A 22,470-nucleotide genomic window follows, 5' to 3' on the forward strand; every position below is an offset into this window, starting at 1 on the left:
GGCGGGGCTGCCACGTGACCCGATTGCTATGGCAGCGGCGGTAACAATCAGGCCCGCGGCCCCGCCCCTTCTCACCCCTGCTCTCCCCCACCCCACCCACCCCTCCTCCCAAGCCCCGGGAAGGGCCTCCCCGCCCTTCTGGGGCCCCAGACACCGCGGAGACTCTCCGGCTTCAGGGCGCTCCGTTGAGTGAAGGCCTCTCTAGGACAACCAAGGTTAAAGCAGGCCTGGGGAGGGCCACCCAAGCCCTGGATTTGGAAACTGGGGGACGAGGGGGATGGTGTTGGAGAATGGAGGGGGGCCGCCGCTGCTGCCGATGACCCAAGAGACCGATGGGGTGGGACGCGATGGGGGGATGGAGGTCTGCGAATCGTGTTCATCCCGGGTGGGGGGCGGGGGGCGGGGGGGTGGAACGCCTGGTAGCGACCACAGCACTGAAATGGAAGCTCTAGCTCTTGTCCAGTTGCTCTTCTCAGGAGGAGCTGCCCGTTTTTGAGCTGTACTCTCAACAAAACTATGGGGTCTGTGAATGTTATGGAGAGGGAGTATGGCATAGTCAATGCAGACTGCGCAGAGTTCAAATCCTGACTCCACTCTCAACTAACTTGCCAGCCTGCCCTGGGCCTCAGTTCCCTCCCCTAATGAAGTGGGGATTATGGAAGATTCCATGAGCTAATGTATCAGAAGTATTAGTAACTGATGTGTGGTGAATGCACAATGCATAGCTGCTACTCTTAGAGATATTATGTCACTGAATCTTTGCACCAACCCTGAGAAATAAGTACCTTCATTCCATTTTACAGATGAGAAATTGGAGGCTCAGAATGGTGCAAAGTTGTTGGCTGAGCCATTTCCCCTCTCTGGGTCTCTTTCCTCATCAGTTGTCAATCACAGAGCATTAGAATGAATCAGAAGAGCCCTTGAGGAGCTTCTAATACAAACTCCCTCATTTTACAAATGGATAAACTGAGGCTCTTGAGAAATCTGTATGCAGGTCAGGAAGCAACAGTTAGAACTGGACATGGAACAACAGACTGGTTCCAAGTAGGAAAAGGAGTATGTCAAGGCTGTATATCGTCACCCTGCTTATTTAACTTATATGCAGAGTACATCATGAGAAGCACTGGGCTGGAGGAAGCACAAGCTGGAATCAAGATTGCCGGGAGAAATATCAATAACCTCAGATATGCAGATGACACCACCCCTATGGCAGAAAGTGAAGAAGAACTAAAGAGCCTCTTGATGAAAGTGAAAGAGGAGTGTGAAAAAGTTGGCTTTAGCTCAACATTCAGAAAACTAAGATCATGGCATCAAAAGCCTCTTGATGAAAGTGAAAGAGGAGAGAGAAGTTGAGCTTTAGCTCAACACTCAGAAAACTAAGATGGCATCCGGTCCCATCACTTCATGGCAAATAGATGGGGAAACAGTGGCTGACTTTATTTTTTCTGGGCTCCAAAATCACTGAAGATGGTGACTGCAGCCATGAAATTAAAAGACGCTTACTCCTTAGAAGGAAAGTTATGATTAACCTAGACAGCATATTAAAAAGCAGAGACGTTACTTTGCCAACAAAGGTCTGTCTAGTCAAGGCTATGGTTTTTCCAGTAGTCATGTATGGATGTGAGTTGGACGATAAAGAAAGCTAAGGGCCGAAGAATTGATGCTTTTGAACTGTGGTGTTGGAAAAGACTCTTGAGAGTCCCTTGGACTGCAAGGAGATCCAACCAGTCCATTCTAAAGGAGATCAGTCCTGGGTGTTCATTGGAAGGACTGATGTTGAAGTTGAAACTCCAATACTTTGGCCACCTGATGCGAAGAGCTGACTCATTTGAAAAGACCCTGATGCTGGGAAAGATTGAGGGCAGGAAGAGAAGGGGATGACAGAGGATAAGATGGTTGGATGGCATTGCCGACTCGACGGACATGAGTTTGGGTAAACTCTGGGAGTTGATGATGGACAGGGAGGCCTGGCATGCTGCAGTCCATGGGGTTGCAAAGAGTTGGACACGACTGAGCGACTGAACTGAACCAAGGCCCAGAAAGGGGGAAATTCTAGGCCGAGGTCACTCATAAATCCAAGGTAGAGCCAGCCTTCCAATGCATATTCATTGGAAGGACTGATGCTGAAGCTCCAGTACTTTGGCCACCTGATGTGAAGAGCCAACTCACTGGAAAAGACCCTGATGCTGGGAAAGATTGAAGGAGAAGGGGCGACAGAGGATTGATGGTTGGATGGTGTCATCAACTCAGTGGACATGAGTTTAAGCAAACTCCAGGAGATAGTGAAGGACATGGAAGCTTGGTGTGCTGCAGTCCGTGGGGTCAGAGAGTCAGACATAACTGAGCAAACGAACAACAACAAAGAGCCAGCCTGGAACTCAGCTTCCTGACTCCTAGCCAAAGCCTTTCCAGCAGCCACAGCCCAGAGACATGGCCTCTAAGGGAAAAGGGCTCTCTCCCCTCAGAACTGCCTCCTCAAAGCACGCACACCTTGGTAGGCTTGTCAAGTCAAATCCAATTGCAGAGACAGCTGAGGAAGAGAAGGAAGCAGCCTCCCTCCGAACAAAGAGCACCACCACCAGGCCTGTGATTTGTACTGGGGAGGTTCAGCTTGCTTCCTGGACATTTCTGAAGTGACTTGCTTTTCTCCTCATTTATTTTAAGCCCTAGGCACTTTTCATAGCACGATTTAATCTTCTTTAACAGCCTGGAAAAATACAAATCAATTAAAGCTGAAAATCTAGTGGGTAATCACTTTTTCCTTCCTCCTCCCCCAGATCGAGAAGTGCCTGCACCCACTGCCTTTCATCTAGACTAATTTGACTGCAGTGACTCTTGTTCAAGGGACAGCCGCTTTGGATAGCTTGTTACAGCTCCCCTCACGACATCCCTGGCGTGCATGTCACAAGTCAATAGGATCAAGAACCAAGTCGGTTTTGCTCTCAGGGGCTCTTGGGGCCACCAGCCAAGGTAGGGCTGTATCCCTGAAGAACTTGGCAAGCTCAGGACGGCGGCAGAGAGCGGGGCACACTGAATGCTAGTCCTCGTTGCTCTGGGATGGGGCAGCAGGGAACAGCCTCACACAAGTGGGAGCGAGGCACTGGGTCCGGGTAGTGCAGGCCCTGGGTGTCCACACCTCACCCACCCACCTACCTACCTCCAGCCTCAGTCAGTCTGGTATCTGGTGTGTTTCTCTCAGTGGACCCCCCTGAGGTGGGGGGAAGAGCGGAGGTAACCAAGTAAAGATCTCAGGCTCAGTGAAATCGGCAGAACTGAGTGGGACATCTGGGTTTGCTCACCAGCTGCCAGACCTCAGCTCTGTCGTCTGTCCTGTGGGAATAACCATGGTACCTCATTCAAGGGGCTGTGGTGAGCATCTGAGATGAGGCTTGTTTACCTAGGGTTTACCTAGAGCCTCGCTGAGTAGCCGGCTGTTACTAGGAGGATTGGGGCGAGCCACCCGGGATCTCGGTGAAGGCTGAAGCTCAGCTCCAGTTCGGCCTCCCCTGTACCTGCCCGCCTCCACCCCACCTGCAGGCCACGTAGCCCTTCTGGCCACCCCCACCCATCCCCCCACTTTCTTTTGTCCTTAATCTGTTCACTCATTGTCTGCCTCCCACTCCTGACGTCCCTCCAGGGTAGGAGTCTTGTCTGTTTGGCTGAACACTGTGTGCCCAGTCCAGCACCCTGCAGGTGTCTGACCCCTGGCAGGCGCTTCAACATGAATGAATGACCGCCTCAGGTGCTCTGCACCTCCTGGGCTAGAAGCTTCCGTGGTTGCCCCCACAGCTCTGCCCTCACGTGGGGCCTCAACCTCGGCCTGCCCACAGCCTCCACCCTCTGCCCAGGGCCCCACCTCCTCTGCCCGCCTGCCTGCCCACCCTCCTCTCCAAAGCCTGCCTTCTTTTCAGACCTTCCCTCCCCCAGGAGGCAGAGCCATCGGCAGCCCCTGCAGCTTTTTTTTTGCGGTGGGGCAGCGGGGGGGCGCACGTCATGCTTGCTTTTACCTATCTGGATTGCTGAGTTCCTAGCACCCCCTGACCTTTTGCACCCAGGTGTGTACCTCACTCTCCTCGCCCCAGGCCAGGTCCTGGTAGGCCTGCCTCCACGGGCACTGCAGCCAGCTTGACCGTCTGTCCCGCCTGCAGGCAGGGCTGGGGTGGGGCCTTGGCTGGCTATGACAGGTGTCCAACCATGGGCCCCGCAGCATCCCCCAACCCCACTCCCCGCCTGGCTTGGGTTAGGGTTAGCTTCAGCAGAACCAGGAGAAAGTTGAGTGGAAGGAGGCCCTGCCCCGCGTGGCCCTGGGTCAGGCCTGACCCCAGTGGCGCTGCGCTGTCCTGCTGGCAAACACGGGCTCTGGCTCCCAGGGCTGGCCCAGGATGGTGCTGACAAAAGGGCCCCATGAAGTCTGCAGGGCCGCCACCCTGGCTGGTGGGGCACAACGGTAGGGCCCCTTCCTGGCGCAGCCCCTTGACAGTGGCAGCAGCACCCCGGCTTCCTGTCCCCTGCCCTCCCCAGCTCAGGGATTCACCCCTCCCGCCGTGTCGTGGAGGCCACCCGACGGTCTACTGTCCTCGCATCCCCGATGCCATCTCCTCATCACAGACTTCGTCATTCCCATCCTGCTGTGCTCAGGATGCTGAGGGGGCCCAGCAGAAACCAAGCCTCCTCCCCACCTGGGACCTGGTGGCATGCCTAGAATGCATCCTTCCCTTCCTCAGCGCCCCTGCCCCCCACGTTCTGGCCCCTTCTACTTGCAGCATCTCGCTGGGGCCTTGTCTCTGTGAAGCTGAGCCTGGGCTCCACGTGTGCCGGGGCCTCGTGGTGCAGGGACAGCGGCTGCGGCACCTTCGAGGATGCTGGTGGTGAGACCTCAGGAAACCCAGGACCTAGGGTGTCTCAGGCACAAGCTTGCTGAGAGACCCAGGGTCTCAGCTTCCCCTGGAAGTTAAGGGGAGTTGACCTTCTGAGGTGCCTTCCAGCCCTAACATTCCATAAACCTACGACCCTGGGCACTGGGCACGTGCTCAGTAACACTGTGATGTCATGGAGGGCAGAACCCACTGCCATTTCCACTCAGAAGCAGCTTGGGACGCACTGTGGACCTCCCAGATCACACCGGGGACAGTCCACGAGCGTGCTCCCCATAGCATTAGTGTTTCCAACCTGGTTCCTCCCTGCAAACAGCATGGCGGGGCCAGGAGAAGGAGCCAGTGCCAGGCCTGCCCCGGGGACTGGCAAACCCGAGCTCAGGGCTCCTGCTCCAAGCCCAGAGCTGGTAACCGCACCTCCTCAGACAAGTCGAGAGGGTCCCGGTGCCGACCTCCCCCTGCTTAGCTTGAAAAGAATCCCTAGACTTTCCTACCAACTGTAGGGTGGCAGATGTTTTAAAGCAGTTGGGTCCCAGCTGATGAAACAGATTTTACATGCTGTGACCCATGGGAGGTCATGTGTGTGTAATAGACACCCACAATCTGGAGAAACTGAGGCCCGGACTGTGTCCCAGAGTGTGTGTGTGTCCTGGAGTGTGTGTGTGAGATAGACACCCACAATCTGGAGAAACTGAGGCCCGGACTGTGTCCCAGAGTGTGTGTGTGTCCTGGAGTGTGTGTGTGAGATAGACACCCACAATCTGGAGAAACTGAGGCCTGGACTGTGTCCCAGAGTGTGTGTGTGTGTGTGTGTGTGTGTGTGTGTGTGTGATAGACACCCACAATCTGGAGAAACTGAGGCCTGGACTGTGTCCCAGAGTGTGTGTGTGTGTGTGTGTGTGTGTGTGTGTGTGTGTGTGTGTGTGATAGACACCCACAATCTGGAGAAACTGAGGCCTGGACTGTGTCCCAGAGTGTGTGTGTGTGTGTGTGTGTGTGTGTGTGTGTGTGTGTGTGTGATAGACACCCACAATCTGGAGAAACTGAGGCCTGGACTGTGTCCCAGAGTGTGTGTGTGTGTGTGTGTGTGTGTGTGATAGACACCCACAATCTGGAGAAACTGAGGCCTGGACTGTGTCCCAGAGTGTGTGTGTGTGTGTGTGTGTGTGTGTGTGTGTGTGTGTGTGTGTGATAGACACCCACAATCTGGAGAAACTGAGGCCTGGACTGTGTCCCAGAGTGTGTGTGTGTGTGTGTGTGTGTGTGTGTGTGTGTGTGTGTGATAGACACCCACAATCTGGAGAAACTGAGGCCTGGACTGTGTCCCAGAGTGTGTGTGTGTGTGTGTGTGTGTGTGTGTGTGATAGACACCCACAATCTGGAGAAACTGAGGCCTGGACTGTGTCCCAGAGTGTGTGTGTGTGTGTGTGTGTGTGTGTGTGTGTGTGTGATAGACACCCACAATCTGGAGAAACTGAGGCCTGGACTGTGTCCCAGAGTGTGTGTGTGTGTGTGTGTGTGTGTGTGTGTGTGATAGACACCCACAATCTGGAGAAACTGAGGCCTGGACTGTGTCCCAGAGTGTGTGTGTGTGTGTGTGTGTGTGTGTGTGTGTGTGTGATAGACACCCACAATCTGGAGAAACTGAGGCCTGGACTGTGTCCCAGAGTGTGTGTGTGTGTGTGTGTGTGTGTGTGTGTGTGTGATAGACACCCACAATCTGGAGAAACTGAGGCCTGGACTGTGTCCCAGAGTGTGTGTGTGTGTGTGTGTGTGTGTGTGTGTGTGTGAGATAGACACCCACAATCTGGAGAAACTGAGGCCTGGACTGTGTCCCAGAGTGTGTGTGTGTGTGTGTGTGTGTGTGTGTGTGTGTGTGTGTGTGTGTGTGAGATAGACACCCACAATCTGGAGAAACTGAGGCCTGGACTGTGTCCCAGAGTGTGTGTGTGTGTGTGTGTGTGTGTGTGTGAGATAGACACCCACAATCTGGAGAAACTGAGGCCTGGACTGTGTCCCAGAGTGTGTGTGTGTGTGTGTGTGTGTGTGTGTGAGATAGACACCCACAATCTGGAGAAACTGAGGCCTGGACTGTGTCCCAGAGTGTGTGTGTGTGTGTGTGTGTGTGTGAGATAGACACCCACAATCTGGAGAAACTGAGGCCTGGACTGTGTCCCAGAGTGTGTTGTGTGTGTGTGTGTGTGTGTGTGTGTGTGTGTGTGTGTGTGTGTGTGTGATAGACACCCACAATCTGGAGAAACTGAGGCCTGGACTGTGTCCCAGAGTGTGTGTGTATGTGTGTGTGTGTGTGTGTGTGAGTGATAGACACCCACAATCTGGAGAAACTGAGGCCTGGACTGTGTCCCAGAGTGTGTGTGTGTGTGTGTGTGTGTGTGTGTGTGTGTGTGTGTGTGTGTGTGATAGACACCCACATCTGGAGGAACTGAGGCCTGGAGAAACTCTTGTCTACAGTTAAGGGAAGGAAGTCTTGTTCGCGGCAAAGACTGTGTCCCTGGAGGGTAATGGGGCTCGGGTTGGGTTTGAGTCAAGTCTGGTTGTGTCGCAGCCAGCCAGCCAGGTTCTTGAGCAGGTGCACAGCCTCCCAGGGCCTCGCCTCCCTCTCTGCAATATGGGGATGAAGACTGTCTCCGCTCCCAGGGCTGTGGGAAGCTGCTCAGTGCCCTGGGACCTCAGGACTTTCCTCTTCCTCCGCACAGGCTCCTCCGCATCCCAGTGAGCAGGTAGAATGATGAATGAAGTAAAAGAGTCCCTGCGGAGCGTGGAGCAGAAGTACAAGATCTTCCAGCAGCAGCAATTCACCTTCATCGGGGCCCTGGAGCACTGCAGGGAGAACGCCCACGACAAGATCCGGCCCATCTCCAGCATCGGGCAGGTAGGCGCTCGCGGGCAGGCGGGGCCAGGCCTCAACCCCTTGCTGGAAAAGTTGGGGAAACCAAGACCCAGAGAGGGCCAGCGTGTGGGTGCAGGGATCAGGTCTCAGATCCTAACTGTGGAAGAAGCCAGGCACTCATTCCCTCACCAACTACGTGAGAAAGCGGCTGAAAGCAGGGGCTGGAGACACCACTGGCCGGGGGTTAAGTCCTGGCTCTGCCACATGCCACCTCTGTGACCTCCGGCCGGTTTCAACTAAAAATGTAGAAAGAGCAGCACGCACCTCCCAGGGCTGTTAGGCAGATTTCACGAGATCATCTGCAAACCCACGCCCCCAGCATCTGGCAGCGTCCTTCATCCCAGGCCCTGGGGCTCAGGACAGGGATGTGTGGTGAACAGATAGATGTACATGGTCCCAGCCACTGGATTCCCCTGGGGTTCAGAAACTATGACCCACCAAGCACATTGCTAAGTCACGTTTGCAAATGATTTCATTTAACCGGAGTCTCCTCTTTGTGTGAGCTGCCGTCCAAGTTTGCCCTGCCAAACGTGGAGGCCTCAAGACTGAAGCAGCCTTCCAGGAAGCCAGGTGCCTGAGAAGCACAGCTCTAGATGGGTCTCTCTCCCACTGAAGAGATGCCACCTGCTAGGGAGTGGGGACCAGACTCAGAACTGCTTAGGAGAAGCACACGGGGCCACAGAGAACAACCCTGGCCCACCAGTATCCTCCAAAAAAAAACTTTAAATTTTTTAAAAAATTTCTCCCAGTTTAACTTGAAATTTTAAAACCCTGCAGAAAAATACCCATATAACCTTCACCTAGTTAGGCCAGTTTGTTTACTATTTAGCCATGTTTATACACACCCTCTTCCCTCTGAACTGTTCAAAGTGAACCGGCTGCACCGTCAGCCCGTCCCTCAAAGGCTCAGCCTTCCACGGGCGTGGACAGGTGTTCAGTATCAGGAAGGAGCACCTGAGACGCCCCGCCTCTGCTCAGAATCCCCATCGGGGCTTTGTGACCCCAGCGTGCTCCTTCTTGCCTTTAGGCTCAACAAGGCTTCTGGTAAATAACGGCCCCACCTGGGTTGACTCTCCACCCTGCCCCTGCCCTTCCTGGCCCGGGGTATGGGAAGGTGACCGCCTGCCCCGCACCCTGCGTGCAGTGTCCCCCGGTAGCCCAGTGACACCGCTCTGTTGTAGCTACGCCACAGTGCAGGCTCCTCCCTACCCGGGATCCTGGGGCAGGTGTGCGTGGTGTGTAGGCAGACTGTGGGTGTCAAAAGCCTCTTGCCCCACACAAAGCTGTTGTCCTTGGGAAGGACCATTTGAGGTCGTTGGGGAAAGACATCCCCTAGCGACAAGAAGGCAGCTGGGAGCGGCAGCAAAACCCAGGTTTAGACTTAGAATTTTCTGGGAACCGGAGGAAGTGGAAAACACCCCCTTCCAGCAGATTACTGAGGGCAGGACCACATGGAATGCGTCAGTTAATCCTGCCCAGACTGGAGCCCCCTCCTCCTGTGCCCACGTGGATCTCAGACCCAGACTGACTGGGTGTCCGGATGTGGAATGTCCTGAGCTAGAAAGGCCCCCAGGGTCTCCAGGGAAATGAGTTGAAATTAGATCAGCTGCATCACTGTCCTTAGCCTCTTTTGTGGCTTAAGAAAAACTTCAGTTCAGTTCAGTCGCTCAGTCGTGTCCGACTCTTTGCGACCCCATGGACTGCAGCATGCCAGGCCTCCCTGTCCATCACCAACTCCCAGAGCCTGCTCAAACTCATGTACATTGAGTCGGTGATGAAGAACTTCCCTCTGGAGCTTTAGTTTGTTTTTAGTATTTTTTATATTGATTTTTACTTGGCTCAATTTATTTACGTGGGTCTTAGTTGTAGCACACGGGGTCTTTAGTTGCAGCACGTGAACTCTTAGTTGGGAATGTGGGTCTAGGTCCCTGACCAGGGATGGAACCTGGGCCTTCTGCACTGGGAGCAGAGTCTTAGCCACTGGACCACCAGGGAAGTCCCTGTTTTTAGTAATCAAGTACTCCATTCTCCTGGAGTTGATTTTGTCTGTGGCCTGAGGCGGAGGCTACATTTCTTTCCTCATTCGGGCCACTGTTTTCCCAGCTCTACTTACTGACCTGTCCCTCCTTTCTCTGCCCCCTGGAAACGTAGGACAACAAGACTGCAAGAGATTCTAGTTTGCTCCGTGGACTGAGTGGCCCAGCCCAGCATTCTCAAAGTGGGTGGGACCTCGGCATCAAGAGTCAGGGACCAGCCCCCTGTACTTCAGGTGTTGGCTCAGCTGCCTGGGTCTGGTGAGAGGTCTGGGCTCAGAGCCCTGGAGCTAGGGTGACTCAGCTTCACCACTGCAGTGGTACCTGGGCAGGTATTTCACCTCTCTGAGCCTTGTATTCATCTATAAAATGAGGCCTGAAAAAGGGGACCCAGAGGGCGGCATTCAGGCGAGGACTGAGCGAGACGGGACCCACGGAGCCTTCTGCACGGGGCCCGTGACACTTCATGACATTCACAGTCTACAGGCCTGCAGACCTGACGGCCCCACACATCGGGGGCCTGTCCCCTGTGACCCGGGAGGGCGGGAGGACCAGGGTGGGTGCTCGGGGGCCCTGGGCACTCACGCCCCGCGGGCCCATTCAGGTGCAGAGCTACATGGAGCACCACTGCAGCAACTCCACAGACAGGCGCATCCTGCTCATGTTCCTGGACATCTGCTCGGAGCTCAGCAAGCTCTGCCAGCACTTCGAGGCCCTGCACGCTGGCACCCCCGTCACCAACAACCTCCTCGAGAAATGCAAGACCCTCGTGAGCCAAAGCAATGACCTGAGCAGCCTGCGAGCCAAGTAAGACCCTCCTGGTCCCATCAGGGGTCTCCGCATGTGCATGTGGGAGGGGCCAGGGCGGGGACAGGAGAGGACCGGGCCTGGAGGAAGTGAGTCCCGGGGCTACTGTCCAGGGGTCCCCAGCTGGGAAATCCTAGGCCCCTTGGTTCACCGGAGCAACTCTGACCTGACAAATCATTTACTGAAAATGAAGGACTCTGAGGCCCAGACCTAGCAGAATGCAAACCCTCTGGCTGGAGGCAGCACCGGGCCAGAAGCAGGGCTCACAGAGCAGTTGTTCTCAGGAGCCCACAAAGTGGGACATCAGGAGCCCGATCCCATGGGCGTTAGCTACTGGGTTCCCTCATTCTGAGCCCTGGGGGATCGATCCACAGCACAGAGTACCAGATTCCAGAGCAAGCCATTTAGGTCTAAGAGTGAGCAGAGTCAAAGGGTACGCCGTGGGCCTGGGGCGATGACAGCAGGTTTCCTCGGCCCCTGCCCAGCTCTCTGCCAACCACAGGCCAGGGGTTCTCTGCTCCCACCCTTCACACGGGAACCCTGGGGGGTCTGGGGCCCCAAACCTGCTGAGCCACCACCATGCCTGGCATGGAGAGCCTGGGCTGGCAGGTGCACAGCTCTAAAACCTCCCCAAGGGGTTTTGTGCAGCAGGGGCAACCTTAAGAAAAAACCCTGCCCGGCACACCAGTCCCCGGAGCAGGGCTTACCCAGCCCTTCCCACCGCCCTGCAGATACCCCCACGACGTGGTGAACCACCTCAGCTGTGACGAGGCCCGGAACCACTACGGAGGTGTGGTCAGCCTCATCCCCATCATCCTAGACCTGATGAAAGAGTGGGTCGCCCACTCGGAGAAGCTGCCCCGCAAAGCGCTGCAGCAAGTGAGTGAGCCCCAGGCAGCCACGCGGGCCACCGCGCACGCTCCCCAGGCCTCCGGCACCCAGCCCCAGCTTCGGAAACAAAATTGTGGGCAACTGATACAGAACATCCCCAAACCTGGGGGGAAAGACCAAGGAAGTTCAAAACCACCCTGGAGACCACCTGGTGGGAAACTGTAGTTGGGAGCTGGGGGACCCGCCCGACCCCAGCCCTGCCCGACCCCACCGTGTTCCCTCCCATCCCATCCCGCGGGGCAGCCTGTAACTAAGCCTGGTTTCCACCAGTCGATCCATCTCTACTGGTGCTCACCATCTTCGCCACTTACTAATCCCCAGGGAGCCACCCCATGGACGGCCTAAACTCTTTCCCTCTAGCGCTTTAATCTCTAACTTTCCTTTGCCTCCGAGTGTCAGGCCCTGTGCCCAGGAGGAGCACCCCCACTTACGTTGCTGCTGGTGGGTTCAGGGGAGGAGGGTGGGCCCCCAGAAGGGCTGGGGCCCTGACCCTCCCACCCAGGCCCAGCCAGAGGAGAATGCGCAGCTCCCTTCTGGCCACGGGACAGAGCTGCTCCAGCCTGAGGATGCTCAGTGGGGTCAGGTCTCTGAACCAAAGGGGAACAGGCCGCCCAGCCTCTCCTTCCCTCGAGAGAGAGACGGAGAGAAGCCGGAAGAACTGCCAGTGTGGCTCCTGCAGGAGGACGGTCACCTGGTCCTCACGACCTAACGGCAGCCCAGACGCTGGGACTGTGGCGTCGGCGCTGAGCCTGCCAGAGGTGCTGTCTCACTGTTGGTTTTCCCTTCACAGGGGGCGACTTAGCTTCTGTACTCTTGCTTCCTTGGGGGCGACAGTCAAGAATAAAAACGTGTTCTGGCACCTCTCTGCCTGGCCGGCTTTCCTGACACTCACCCCGAGACACCCAAGGATGCTGGGCAGGAGCCCCACGAGCAGAACTGCTGGCTAAGCTGCCCGTGTGCAGGGGACACACCTGCCCCACGTGGGGTCTGCTCCCTAGAGGCTCAGGTCAGAGGCCCGCAGCAGGCCAGCCCAGTAACTCTCTGCAGAGTTAGAGGCCTACTCAGACAAGAACATCTAAATTTTCCAGACAAAATTTAAAAGTGCCACCTCAAAGTCTCGTCCCAAAGGAGCTGCTTCCTCCATTCTACCAGGCAGAGCACACCGATTTCCAGGGCGGCTGGGCAGAGGCGAGCCGTGGAAAACCGCACTGCGCACAGGGCTCTTCACCTCCACTCCTTCCCCAGTCAGGCCAGGGTGCAGCCAACAGCCGTTTAAAGGTAGTTTAGACCACCTTCCTCCAAACGCCTGATGGGGAGGGCAGGTAGTGGATGCGGGCAGCCCTCTCTCCTCGGCATACTCCCAAGACACATTCGGCAAGGCTTGACAGCTTCAGTGTCGTTTGGGCTCAGCTGTAAGGACTGTATTCAACCCCATGTGCCAGCCAACCCCTAGGCAGGCAGGCACATACCAAAGCCGGTATGCTAGAGATGACTGGTCACCCCTCCCGCACCTCCACCACACACTCTGGGGAGAGGGCACCAATCTGAGACACAGGTAGAATCTGCAGCTCTGCCAGAACAAAAGGTCTTTCTTCCAGGGACTAAAGTCTGATTCCACCTGTCAGCACCCTTCCGGCACCTGGGGTAAATAACCAAGCAGTCCGGACCCGGGGCCAGTTCCCACTCAGCCTGGAAGCCCCTCAGAGGCCGACATGAGCCACTTCATGTCAACACAGCAGAGTAGTGCAAAACAATAAAGTTTTATTTGTTCACAGTTAAACACAAGCAACTGCCTTGACATTTTTGAACATTCTAAGAAGGACAGCAAACCCTTTTGATTCAGATTCCCATTCACTACGATTGTACCATTTTTCTCTTGCAGTTCACGTGTTTGGCATCTGATGTGGATTGTTTGACATGCTTTTAAGATCGAGATGGGAAGGTGGAAACCTTTTGACAAGAGATGACTTTCTTAAATTTAGCTAAAAGCAGTCAGCCAAAAAAAAAAAAAATCTGTTTTTCACTGATGGGACCCCCTTTAAACTGCAAGGTAGCCACGTGTGGTTGATCCATGATTGAGTTACAAAACTAGATTATGTCTTAGCAAAATCTGTTCCTCCGTAATATATTTATGGTCCATAGACGTCTTCTGAAAAGTGACCACTGATTTTTCCTAGTGCAAAACGCCTGGCTGCCTCTCCGATAAGCCAAAGCCTGTGCTGCCGAGAACAGCGCCGTACCCTCCTGTATACACACTGTATGGAGGGGGGAAACGGGGAGGAGTTGGTCTGGGAAGGTGGGGTGGGGGTTTCCTCTAAAAGATCTATTTCAAGTTCAACTAGTCTACTTATCCCCGAGGATGGACAGCTTGGTAGCACTGGGATGGGAAGGGGAAGAGAAAGCCCCTCTGCCTTCGTGAACTCGTTTCAAGGCCAAAAGACATCGCAGGCACAGACGCTCAACTATCCCCTGCAGGCTCCCCTCGCAGCTGCTGCAGCCATTCATTCTCCTCTCAGGTCGGCGCGTACGGACTGCAGGACAGCGTGGAGAAGATGGAAAGGCGTGCCCCACCCCCCCCGCCCCGCCACCTCTGGGGAACGTCAGTCACAGATGGGGAAACGAGCCACGTGGGGGCGGGGGCCAGGCTAGAGAACAGCTTAATCAAATGCCACCAAGGGGGCGGGGGCGGGCGGGGGCATGTGTCAGAGAACTCTGGACACAAACAGACACAGACACACCTTCCCATGCTCACTGCTGGTCAGTTTTAAAGCTCGCACCTCCAACAGGGAAATTTCCCGGAGTGAGACATGCTGATTCAGGTCATTTCACAGGAGACACACACTTCTGGGTGGGCACGGGCTGCTCCCAGGGGCCACTCTGAGGACAGGGCTGGCCTCTCGGAGAACATCTGCACAAGACGGGCACGGCCCACAGCAGCCCGGGACTGAGTTTTCAAATCCCTCCTTAGACCCATCCACACTTTCTACCGTGTCTTATTGCTTTTGGTCAGAAAAATCGCATCTTCATGCAGTCTCTCTTTTCACCTGTTCTTCGGTTATTTCTTCCTGGCTTCAGGCGGTATACTCTAGCATTTGGTGAGAACTCACACTGGCCGGTCATACCACTTTTGTCATTTCTCTACACAGAAACAGTTTTTTTAATTAACTGTGAGTGTGAACCTCTGTGGTCTCCAGAGACCCTCTCTCATCCTCATGATCATTTATCCTCTTCTGCAAAACTAAGATTTATCTTTCTCAATCAAAACACTGGAAACCACACGCCACATGCTGTCTTAAATAGGCATGGCCCAACTCTGGACTTCTGTCTCCCCCTGTCCTGGTTTTGCCCTGTGGGGGTGCTGACCTCTGCAACTGTCAGTGGCTTCTGGGACCTCTTTTAACAGTTTTATCTTTCAAGAATAAAAGTTTGGACTATCTCCCTCGAAATACAGTACACATATTGTGGCTCACGAAGTAGCTTATCTGTCGTCTCTCTCCACTCACAGAGCCTAGGAAGAACATTCAGCAGCAGCGTATTCCCAAAGGTTAGGCAGTTTTCCCTCCTGAAAAACTGCTGACAAAGCTAGGGAGGTCACGTCTACCTACCCACCTCATATGGAGGGTCCCCGCACTCATCTCCAAGGAAACCTCTGTCCCAAGAAATGATCTCCTTCTCCTAACTTGGGGTTTCAGTTACTTTTCTGGTATTTCTTCCAACTCCACAGTAACAAATCTCAGACTTGTAGCAGAATCTTGCCACAAGGTTTTTTTAATTCATGAAAGTTCTGTCTGATAGAGATCCATGTGCTTCTTCACCGGTGATAGGTTCAGGAGCTCGTTTTCTCTATAGAGACCATGCTATCACCTTCCTCCCTCTCCCCATTCCCCCACCCACCCCCCAACCCCGATTCTGTAGTGCTCCCTTTTAAAACAACATTTCATGCTCCCAAGAAGCAGACCCCAGTCTTCCCAGGGTCTGTGCTGACCCTGGTTAGCGTCAGGTGGACATCAGGTTATGGACACTGGGCAAACAACTCTGAGGCAGGTAGGCCTGCTCCAGGTGACTCCGGTGGAGGCTAACCCTAACGCCTGTGAACACCACACTGCTTCATCCGTCTCGGGACAGGCTCAACCTGGCAGCGCCAGTTCCCCGGCCTTTGCCCTGGCGGTCCCTGGACCTAAATTCTCTCTTGGGAGTTCCACTACCACTGTCCCCTTTCCATCCTTACAAACACACACTCACTGCAGCCTAATCGACCAACCCGCTGACTCTCAGCAGGCCTATGATTTTGAAAATCTAACTTTATTGTCACCTCAGGTCCTTTGGAAGATGAAAGCCTATGTTTTCAGGCCGGGTAACTTCCTCATGACCCCAGGCCTCCGTCCCCAACCTTAGCTGCATACAACCCATGGCCTCCAAGAGCCCAGAGTAAGGCAAGTACGGCTGCTTGGTGTCAGCCGTTCTTGGAAAGTTGAGACCCGGAAGCCCCAGCTGGAGGCGTGTGCCAAGGGCCTGCTGTCTGGGTCCCGCTCCACTGCACCACACAGCTGCCTCCTTCCTGTATTTTTATAATCTGCCCATTAAAAAACATTTTTTTTTTCTTTTTTTTACACTGGCCTCCTTGCTTTTACCAGTGAGGATAAAGGCTGTAAGTGCCTGGAATCTTTGTTCTGGGGCAGGGATCTCCTGGGCTTGGGCAAGGGATGAGCATTTAGAACCAGGTTTAGCAGTTAATCTTGTAACATTTTTTTTTTTCCTGAATTTGTCATGCCTTTCTTTCCTAAATAAAGCGGGACTAGGAAACCAGCATGCATGCGTTCCTAAGCTCTCCTCTGCCAACAGCTGAGTTAGACGTGTGGCATCGTTAGTACTCCAGTCGGCATCCTGCGGCAACCGCGGAGCCGGCTGGGCCAGGCTGAGCGCGCTTGGGCACCCCTCCCTCAGGCTGTGGTTGGTCAGTCAGTCACACCCGAACACTGCGTCCCGAGGAGGGCTGCTGCCTGCACAGCCACGGGCACAAGGAGGCTGACTCTCCAGCTCCCTTTGGTTAGGATGCTAAGAACTCCTGCCACGCTTTAAAAAAAGAGACCGTCACCCTCACGTGCCGAAAGCGTCCACACGCACTGAAGTTCCGTACCATTACAGTGTGCTGTTTCCCTCTTCATGGATGAACCCTTCTACACTTTGAAAGAGAGAGAGAGACGCCAAGGTTGTTGGCTCTTCCCTACCAGCCTCTCTCTGCCCGGGCCTCAGCTGGAAACCCAGGCAACAACCCAGGCTTCTAGCGTTTATTTCAGGAGTACTTGCTGGGTTCGGCTTCTTTGCCAGCCCCCATATTCTGACTGCTATCGCCTCTCCCGAGCACATGCACCCAGGCCCTGTGGGTCCAGGACATCAGCCTCTGTCAACCCTCTCTAGGACTCTGCCACGACCAACTCATGCCGGGGGTCGGGGAGCAACACCCAGCTCCCTGCAGGGTCAGCCCCTGAAAGTAGGAACTGGAGTGAAAAGCTGTCTCCAGTAGAATCTACTACAGTGAGGCAACTCTCACAGCCTGAGAAATGATGGTCAGAAAACTTGGGAGAAACTCTTTGGACCTTCAGAGGCTCGCTGCGGCAGGAGGCCAGCAGCACCCCGCCTGCAGGGCGCATCCACATGCACAGCACTTTCCTGTTCAGGGAGCTGCTTAAGCCACTGCCCTCTCTCATGCAGGGCCCAGATCTGACCGACCCCACCCCAGCCTGTGCGCAGAACAGTCCCAGCTTTCACACAAACGCCACGTAAACAAGAGGTAGTGGGGCAGGGGACAGAGCGTGCCCCACGGGGAGCAGTCTCCACTGGGGCAGGGGACAGAGCGCGCCCCACGGGGAGCAGTCTCCACTGGGGCAGGGGACAGAGCGCGCCCCACGGGGAGCAGTCTCCACTGGGGCAGGGGACAGAGCGTGCCCCACGGGGAGCAGTCTCCACTGGGGCAGGGGGACAGAGCGTGCCCCACGGGGAGCAGTCTCCACTGGGGCAGGGGACAGAGCGTGCCCCACGGGGAGCAGTCTCCACTGGGGCAGGGGACAGAGCGTGCCCCACGGGGAGCAGTCTCCACTGGGGCAGGGGGACAGAGCGTGCCCCACGGGGAGCAGTCTCCACTGGGGCAGGGGACAGAGCGCGCCCCACGGGGAGCAGTCTCCACAGGGCCAGCTCCACACTGTTCCAACAACAGGCCTTTGTTCACACAGAACTTTCTAGGAAGCTTATCAGAACTGCCAAAAGAACTTGAGAGAATGAACCATTGTTTTTTGAGCTCTGCAGCTTTAGATGCTGGACTTTAAAACCAAAAGCAGTGACAACATCTCATGTAAAAGCTCTCATGTCAAGATGCTCAGCTTTGCACGCCATGTCCTCCTGGAAAGGGACAGGACTGGACTTACCTGTGATGCCACCAGTGACCTAGGCTCACAGGGAGCCTGCCCAGTGAACTGAACTTCAGGAAAGGTGTGGGTGGTGTGTCAGACTCCAGGGTTCAATTTGGCCTCATATTGCACAGGTTCAAAGGACGCAACCATTTGCGGGTGGGGCGGGAAAGGAAGGAAATAAAGCTAGTGAGGAATGCACCCCGGCCCTCGGGCTAGCACACACTGCCAGGTAAATGGAAGAGAGGGTTTGGGGTGGCCGAAGGGAAAGTGAAGAGGCACTGCAATGCCAGATCCGAAAACCGTTCTGCGTTCAGTCAACTATCAAAGGACCCCCATCCCACTTCCTCTGCGGGAGCTCGCCCCTCAAGCCCTGGAAACAGGAAAGCTCTGAATCGGGCACTCACACCTCCTGTCTAGGCCAGCGACACACAAGTTAACACTGACGGCCAGCATCCCTAGCTGTGCTCAAGCTGGGCCTCGTTGTAGTCCATGATGCGGAGCTGGCCCACGCTGTCCGGCTTTGGGGCAGGCAGCAGTGGGCCATCAAGGGTCAGGGGGGCCCTGGCTTCCACACCCGAGTCTTTGCCCAGCTCTGTCTTTAGGGTCTCAGAAAGGCTGCCAACAGTCAGGCCATCCTCGTCGCATTGGCTCTCGCTCTTGTTACGAAACAGCTCTCGTGCCTTCATGCCCAGGAAGCTCTCTGAGCTGGGAAGCGAGCCCACCGTCGTGGGGGTGCCGGAAGTGGGCTCACCCACCACCGTCTCCCACCGACTGCTGAACGGGCCCGCCCTGGGGTTGGGGGGCTTCTCCGGGGTGGAGAGCTCGCTGCTGCTGCCGCCGCCACCTCTGCCGCCGCCACCGCCACCGCCCCGGGCACCGCCAGGCCTGGAGGGCTTGGTCTCACCGTTACGGCCAGGGGCCTCTTCGTTGTGCCCTGTCACCGAATCCGAGCAGCCGTCCTGACAGTAGTCAAGCCTGTAAGAAATCCGAGGGGGAGGAAGGGGGTTGGAGGCTGCGGCATCCAACCACTCCAGTCCCACTGGGGAGGCGCGGGGTTACACAGACACGCACTCATGCCAACGGGGAACTCCGCTGGCCTGCTCTGTGTCCTAGAACAGAGGACACACGCGTGAGAGCGTGAACATCAGACGGCAATCTTAGAAATGCTCCCTGGGACCATTATTGAGCGACTCGGGGCCCAGGAGAAGGAGCAGGGAGGACAGCTGGGCCCTCAGGGACGCAGCTCAGAGCTCGTCAGGCTGGAACCTGCTCTGTCGGTCGGCGCAGCCTCCCGACAAGGCCACGGCTGCTGACTCTCCGTTCCTACCTTTCTTCTGCTGCTTCAGCTGCTTCTGGTTTTTGTTCTTCAAGTTTTTTCAGGAGGCCATCCTTCTCCAACTTGCCGTATAAATCTAAGATCTCCAATTCAAACACCTGGGTGATCCTCTTTTGGGCCTCATACCTGCTCTCTGCAGCCTGTAGCTGTCCTCTGAAAGACAAGGACCCACCGCCAGAGTGTAGGAGGTTCTACTCGGCAAATGCATCGCAGCAGGAGCCTCCCCGCCACAGTTACCTTGCCTGCAGTTTGACATCCTCTAGATACTTTTTCTGTTCTAAAAGAAGGTGGTCTTTCTTAGCCAGATGAGATTCCAGTTCCAAAATCCGCTTCTGACAGGTATCAAGCCTCTGATTCTGCTGGAGGACGTGGCTTCTGTTTTTTTCTAGCTCTTTCCGATATGCAGCCTTCATCATTTCTACTTCCTTAAAAAAGAAAAAAAAAAAAAAGGAACTGGAGTTAGTACTTTTAGAAAATGAACACACCATATCTACTTTGAAAAATCTACATAACAAGCACTGAAAACATCAGTATACTGCTAGTGGAAACAGAAACTAGTCAACTTTCTGGAAAGTAAGCTGGCAGTGAGTATTAACCAACTAATGCTTCCCTGAAATCTAACCCTGTGGAGATTATCTGAAACAGAAATAGACATTCGGGCACAAAAGTAACCATCACAGGATATTTAGAAGAAAAAAAACTACAAACACTGTGAAGTCTAATGCTAAAGAAACAGTTAAGTAAATTAAAATACATCTTCAATAAATTTTTTAAATGATATACATCAGTAAAAGACTATGAAAGCCATGTGTATGGTATGGTCAACTATGTAGATATATACATTCTGAAAACACGCCAATATCCAGTTATGATCTCAGGTGGTGGTGCTGAGTCGATTCCTAGGCAGATTGGTAAGAAGTCTGGGGTCCCTGAGGAGAAGAAAGCTGTCTGGAATTCTCAAGGAGGAGGAAAGGACAAACTTTTTTTCCTCCACATTCCTTAGTCTTAGTCACATAAATCTTTTTCTCTTTAGGCCTCAAACTGATGATTAGACAACAAACAACTCAGTTTAAACTCTGTACTTAATGCATCCTGCTTGAGACAGTTTCTCCTTCCTGAAAACCTTCTGAATAATCCTGGTATTTTAGAATGTATATTATGGGAGTGGGTCTGGTAGGATCCTTCTGTTGTTAAGTTCTAATCCTGTTATTCTAAAATGTAAATTGTGGGAGTGGGTCTGGTAAAATGTTTACAACCTTGAGACATTCTTTTGATTAACTGTAATAACCCATTTAAAATGTATATAACTCGCTTGCTAACACTAGCAAGACGGGCACTCTCTGTCCCCCTCTGATGTCTGTCAGAGGCTTTCTCTGGCCCTTTTCTTACTTTAATAAAACTCTGCCACACGAAAGCTCTCAAGTGATCAAGCCTGGTCCCTGGTCCTGAGGCTAAATCTTCGGAGGTCACGAATCCAGCACTGTTCACCATAAGCTATCAGTATGCTGTGGGTGGTTTTATCCCGCTCCCCGCTCTCTCCTAATGCCAGCTAAGATCAAGCCAGCGACGCAAGGGGACCGACCAGATTTGCTCGGGCAAGGCAGCATCTGCAGACCAGACACATACGTGAGGCCTGTCAACCGTAGCAGGAAGACAGCCTGCCTGCTGACCTATGGCAAGAGCAAGTGTATACTGGCACTCAGACAAAGAGGTGGAAAGGACACTTTTCTAACACGCATGTGCTCCATTTGTGTGATGTGTGTTTTTTTTAATTGTGGTAAGATAAGCTTAACATGAAATGTACATTTGTTTTTTTAAAGAAGATAATAAACCACAAGGAGCAAGGAGATGAGCAACCCTGAAGACACTTTTTCCATGAAGATGACCAGCAAGCTTAATGTCTCCTCGGCCAGAAGGGGATGGAGTTAAGCTCAGGACTGGGACTAGATAATGTGGCCATTCCAGTTATGGTCGATGGCTCCATACTTCAGCATAGGGTAGTGAACAAACTAGCTCAGCAGTAAAGAACCCGCCTGCCAACGCAGGAGACAGAGGTTTGATCCCTCAGTGGGTGGGGAAGATCCCCTGGAGAAGGAAATGGCAACCCATTCCAGTATTCTTGCCTGGGAAATCTCATGGACAGAGAAGCCTGGCAGGCTACAGTCCATGGGGTCGCTCAGTCATGTATGACTCTCTGTGACCCCATGGACTGCAGCACGCCAGGCTTCCCTGTCCATCACCAACTTCTGGAGTCCACCCAAACTCATGTCCATCGAGTCAGTGATGCCATCCAACCATCTCATCCTCTGTCGTCCCCTTCTCCTCCTGCTTCAATCTTTCCCAGCATCAGGGTCTTTTCCAATGAGTCAGCTCTTTGCATCAGGTGACAAAAGTATTGGAGCTTCAGCTTCAGCATCAGTCCTCCCAGTGAATATTCAGGACTGACTTCCTTTAGGATGGACTGGCTGGATCACCTTGCTGTCTAAGGGATGGACTCTCAAGAGTCTTCTCCAACACCGCAGTTCAAAAGCGTCAATTTTTCATCGCTTTATGGTCCAACTCTCACATCCATACATAAGTACTGGAAAAATCATAGCTTTGACTAGACAGACCTTTGTCAGCAAAGTAATGTCTCTGCTTTTTAATACGCTGTCTAGGTTTGTCACAGCTTTTCTTCTAGGGAGCAAGTGTCTTTTAATTTCATGGCTGCAGTCACCATCTGCACTGATCTGGAGCACAAGAAATAAAGTCTGTCACTGTTTCCCATCTATTTGCCACGAAGTGATGGGATGGAATGCGATGATCTTAGTTTTTTGAATATAAGTTTTAAGCCAGCTTTTTCATTCTCCTCTTTCACTTTCATCAAGAGGCTCTTTAGTTCCTCTTTGCTTTCTGCCATAAGGGTGGAGTCATCTGCATATCTGAGGTTATTGATATTTCTCCCTGCAATATTTATTCCAACTTGTGCTTCTTCCAGTCCGCCATTTTGCCTGATGTACTCTGCACATAAGTTAAATAAGCAGGGTGACAATATACAGCTTTGACGTACTCCTTTCTCAATTTGGAACCAGTCCGTTGTTCTTTATCTGGTTCTAACGATTGCTTCTTGACCTGCGTATAGATTTCTCAGGAGGCAGGTAAGGCAGCCTGGTATTCCCATCTCTAAGAATTTTTCACAGTTTGTTGTGATCCACACAGTCAAAGGCTTTAG

General features: G+C 53.8%; 2 protein-coding genes across 12 annotated transcripts in view; one reads left to right on the forward strand and one right to left on the reverse strand.

Annotated features, from left to right (window-relative positions):
• The first annotated feature begins 77 nt into the window (after positions 1-77).
• Positions 78-12,375, forward strand: SPACA9 (sperm acrosome associated 9). Of its 3 annotated transcripts, XM_070799519.1 has the most exons (6): positions 80-215; positions 2,778-2,970; positions 7,592-7,767; positions 10,423-10,625; positions 11,357-11,504; positions 12,307-12,375. In XM_070799519.1, exons 3-6 carry the CDS (start codon positions 7,621-7,623, stop codon positions 12,316-12,318), a joined length of 510 nt encoding a protein of 169 aa, XP_070655620.1. In that variant the 5' UTR covers positions 80-215; positions 2,778-2,970; positions 7,592-7,620; the 3' UTR covers positions 12,319-12,375. The 3 variants fall into 3 exon arrangements, with proteins under 3 accessions (XP_019826630.2, XP_019826629.2, XP_070655620.1); XM_019971071.2 differs by having other exon boundaries at positions 78-215; positions 11,357-12,375; XM_019971070.2 differs by lacking the exon at positions 2,778-2,970 and having other exon boundaries at positions 78-215; positions 11,357-12,375.
• Positions 12,376-13,257: 882 nt separating this feature from the next.
• The window catches only part of TSC1 (TSC complex subunit 1), a 52,292-nt gene continuing 43,079 nt past the window's right edge, over positions 13,258-22,470 (reverse strand). For all 9 annotated transcript variants that reach the window (XM_070799498.1, XM_070799501.1, XM_070799502.1 and 6 more), the window contains 3 exons: positions 19,497-19,684; positions 19,251-19,412; positions 13,258-18,898 (listed from right to left, as the gene is read on the reverse strand). In XM_070799498.1, the coding sequence (XP_070655599.1) occupies positions 18,379-18,898; positions 19,251-19,412; positions 19,497-19,684 (870 nt within the window). In that variant the 3' untranslated portion in view covers positions 13,258-18,378. The remainder of the gene's footprint in view (positions 18,899-19,250; positions 19,413-19,496; positions 19,685-22,470) is intronic.

This window comes from Bos indicus, chromosome 11, assembly GCF_029378745.1.
Source record: "Bos indicus isolate NIAB-ARS_2022 breed Sahiwal x Tharparkar chromosome 11, NIAB-ARS_B.indTharparkar_mat_pri_1.0, whole genome shotgun sequence".
Lineage (NCBI taxonomy): Eukaryota > Metazoa > Chordata > Mammalia > Artiodactyla > Bovidae > Bos > Bos indicus.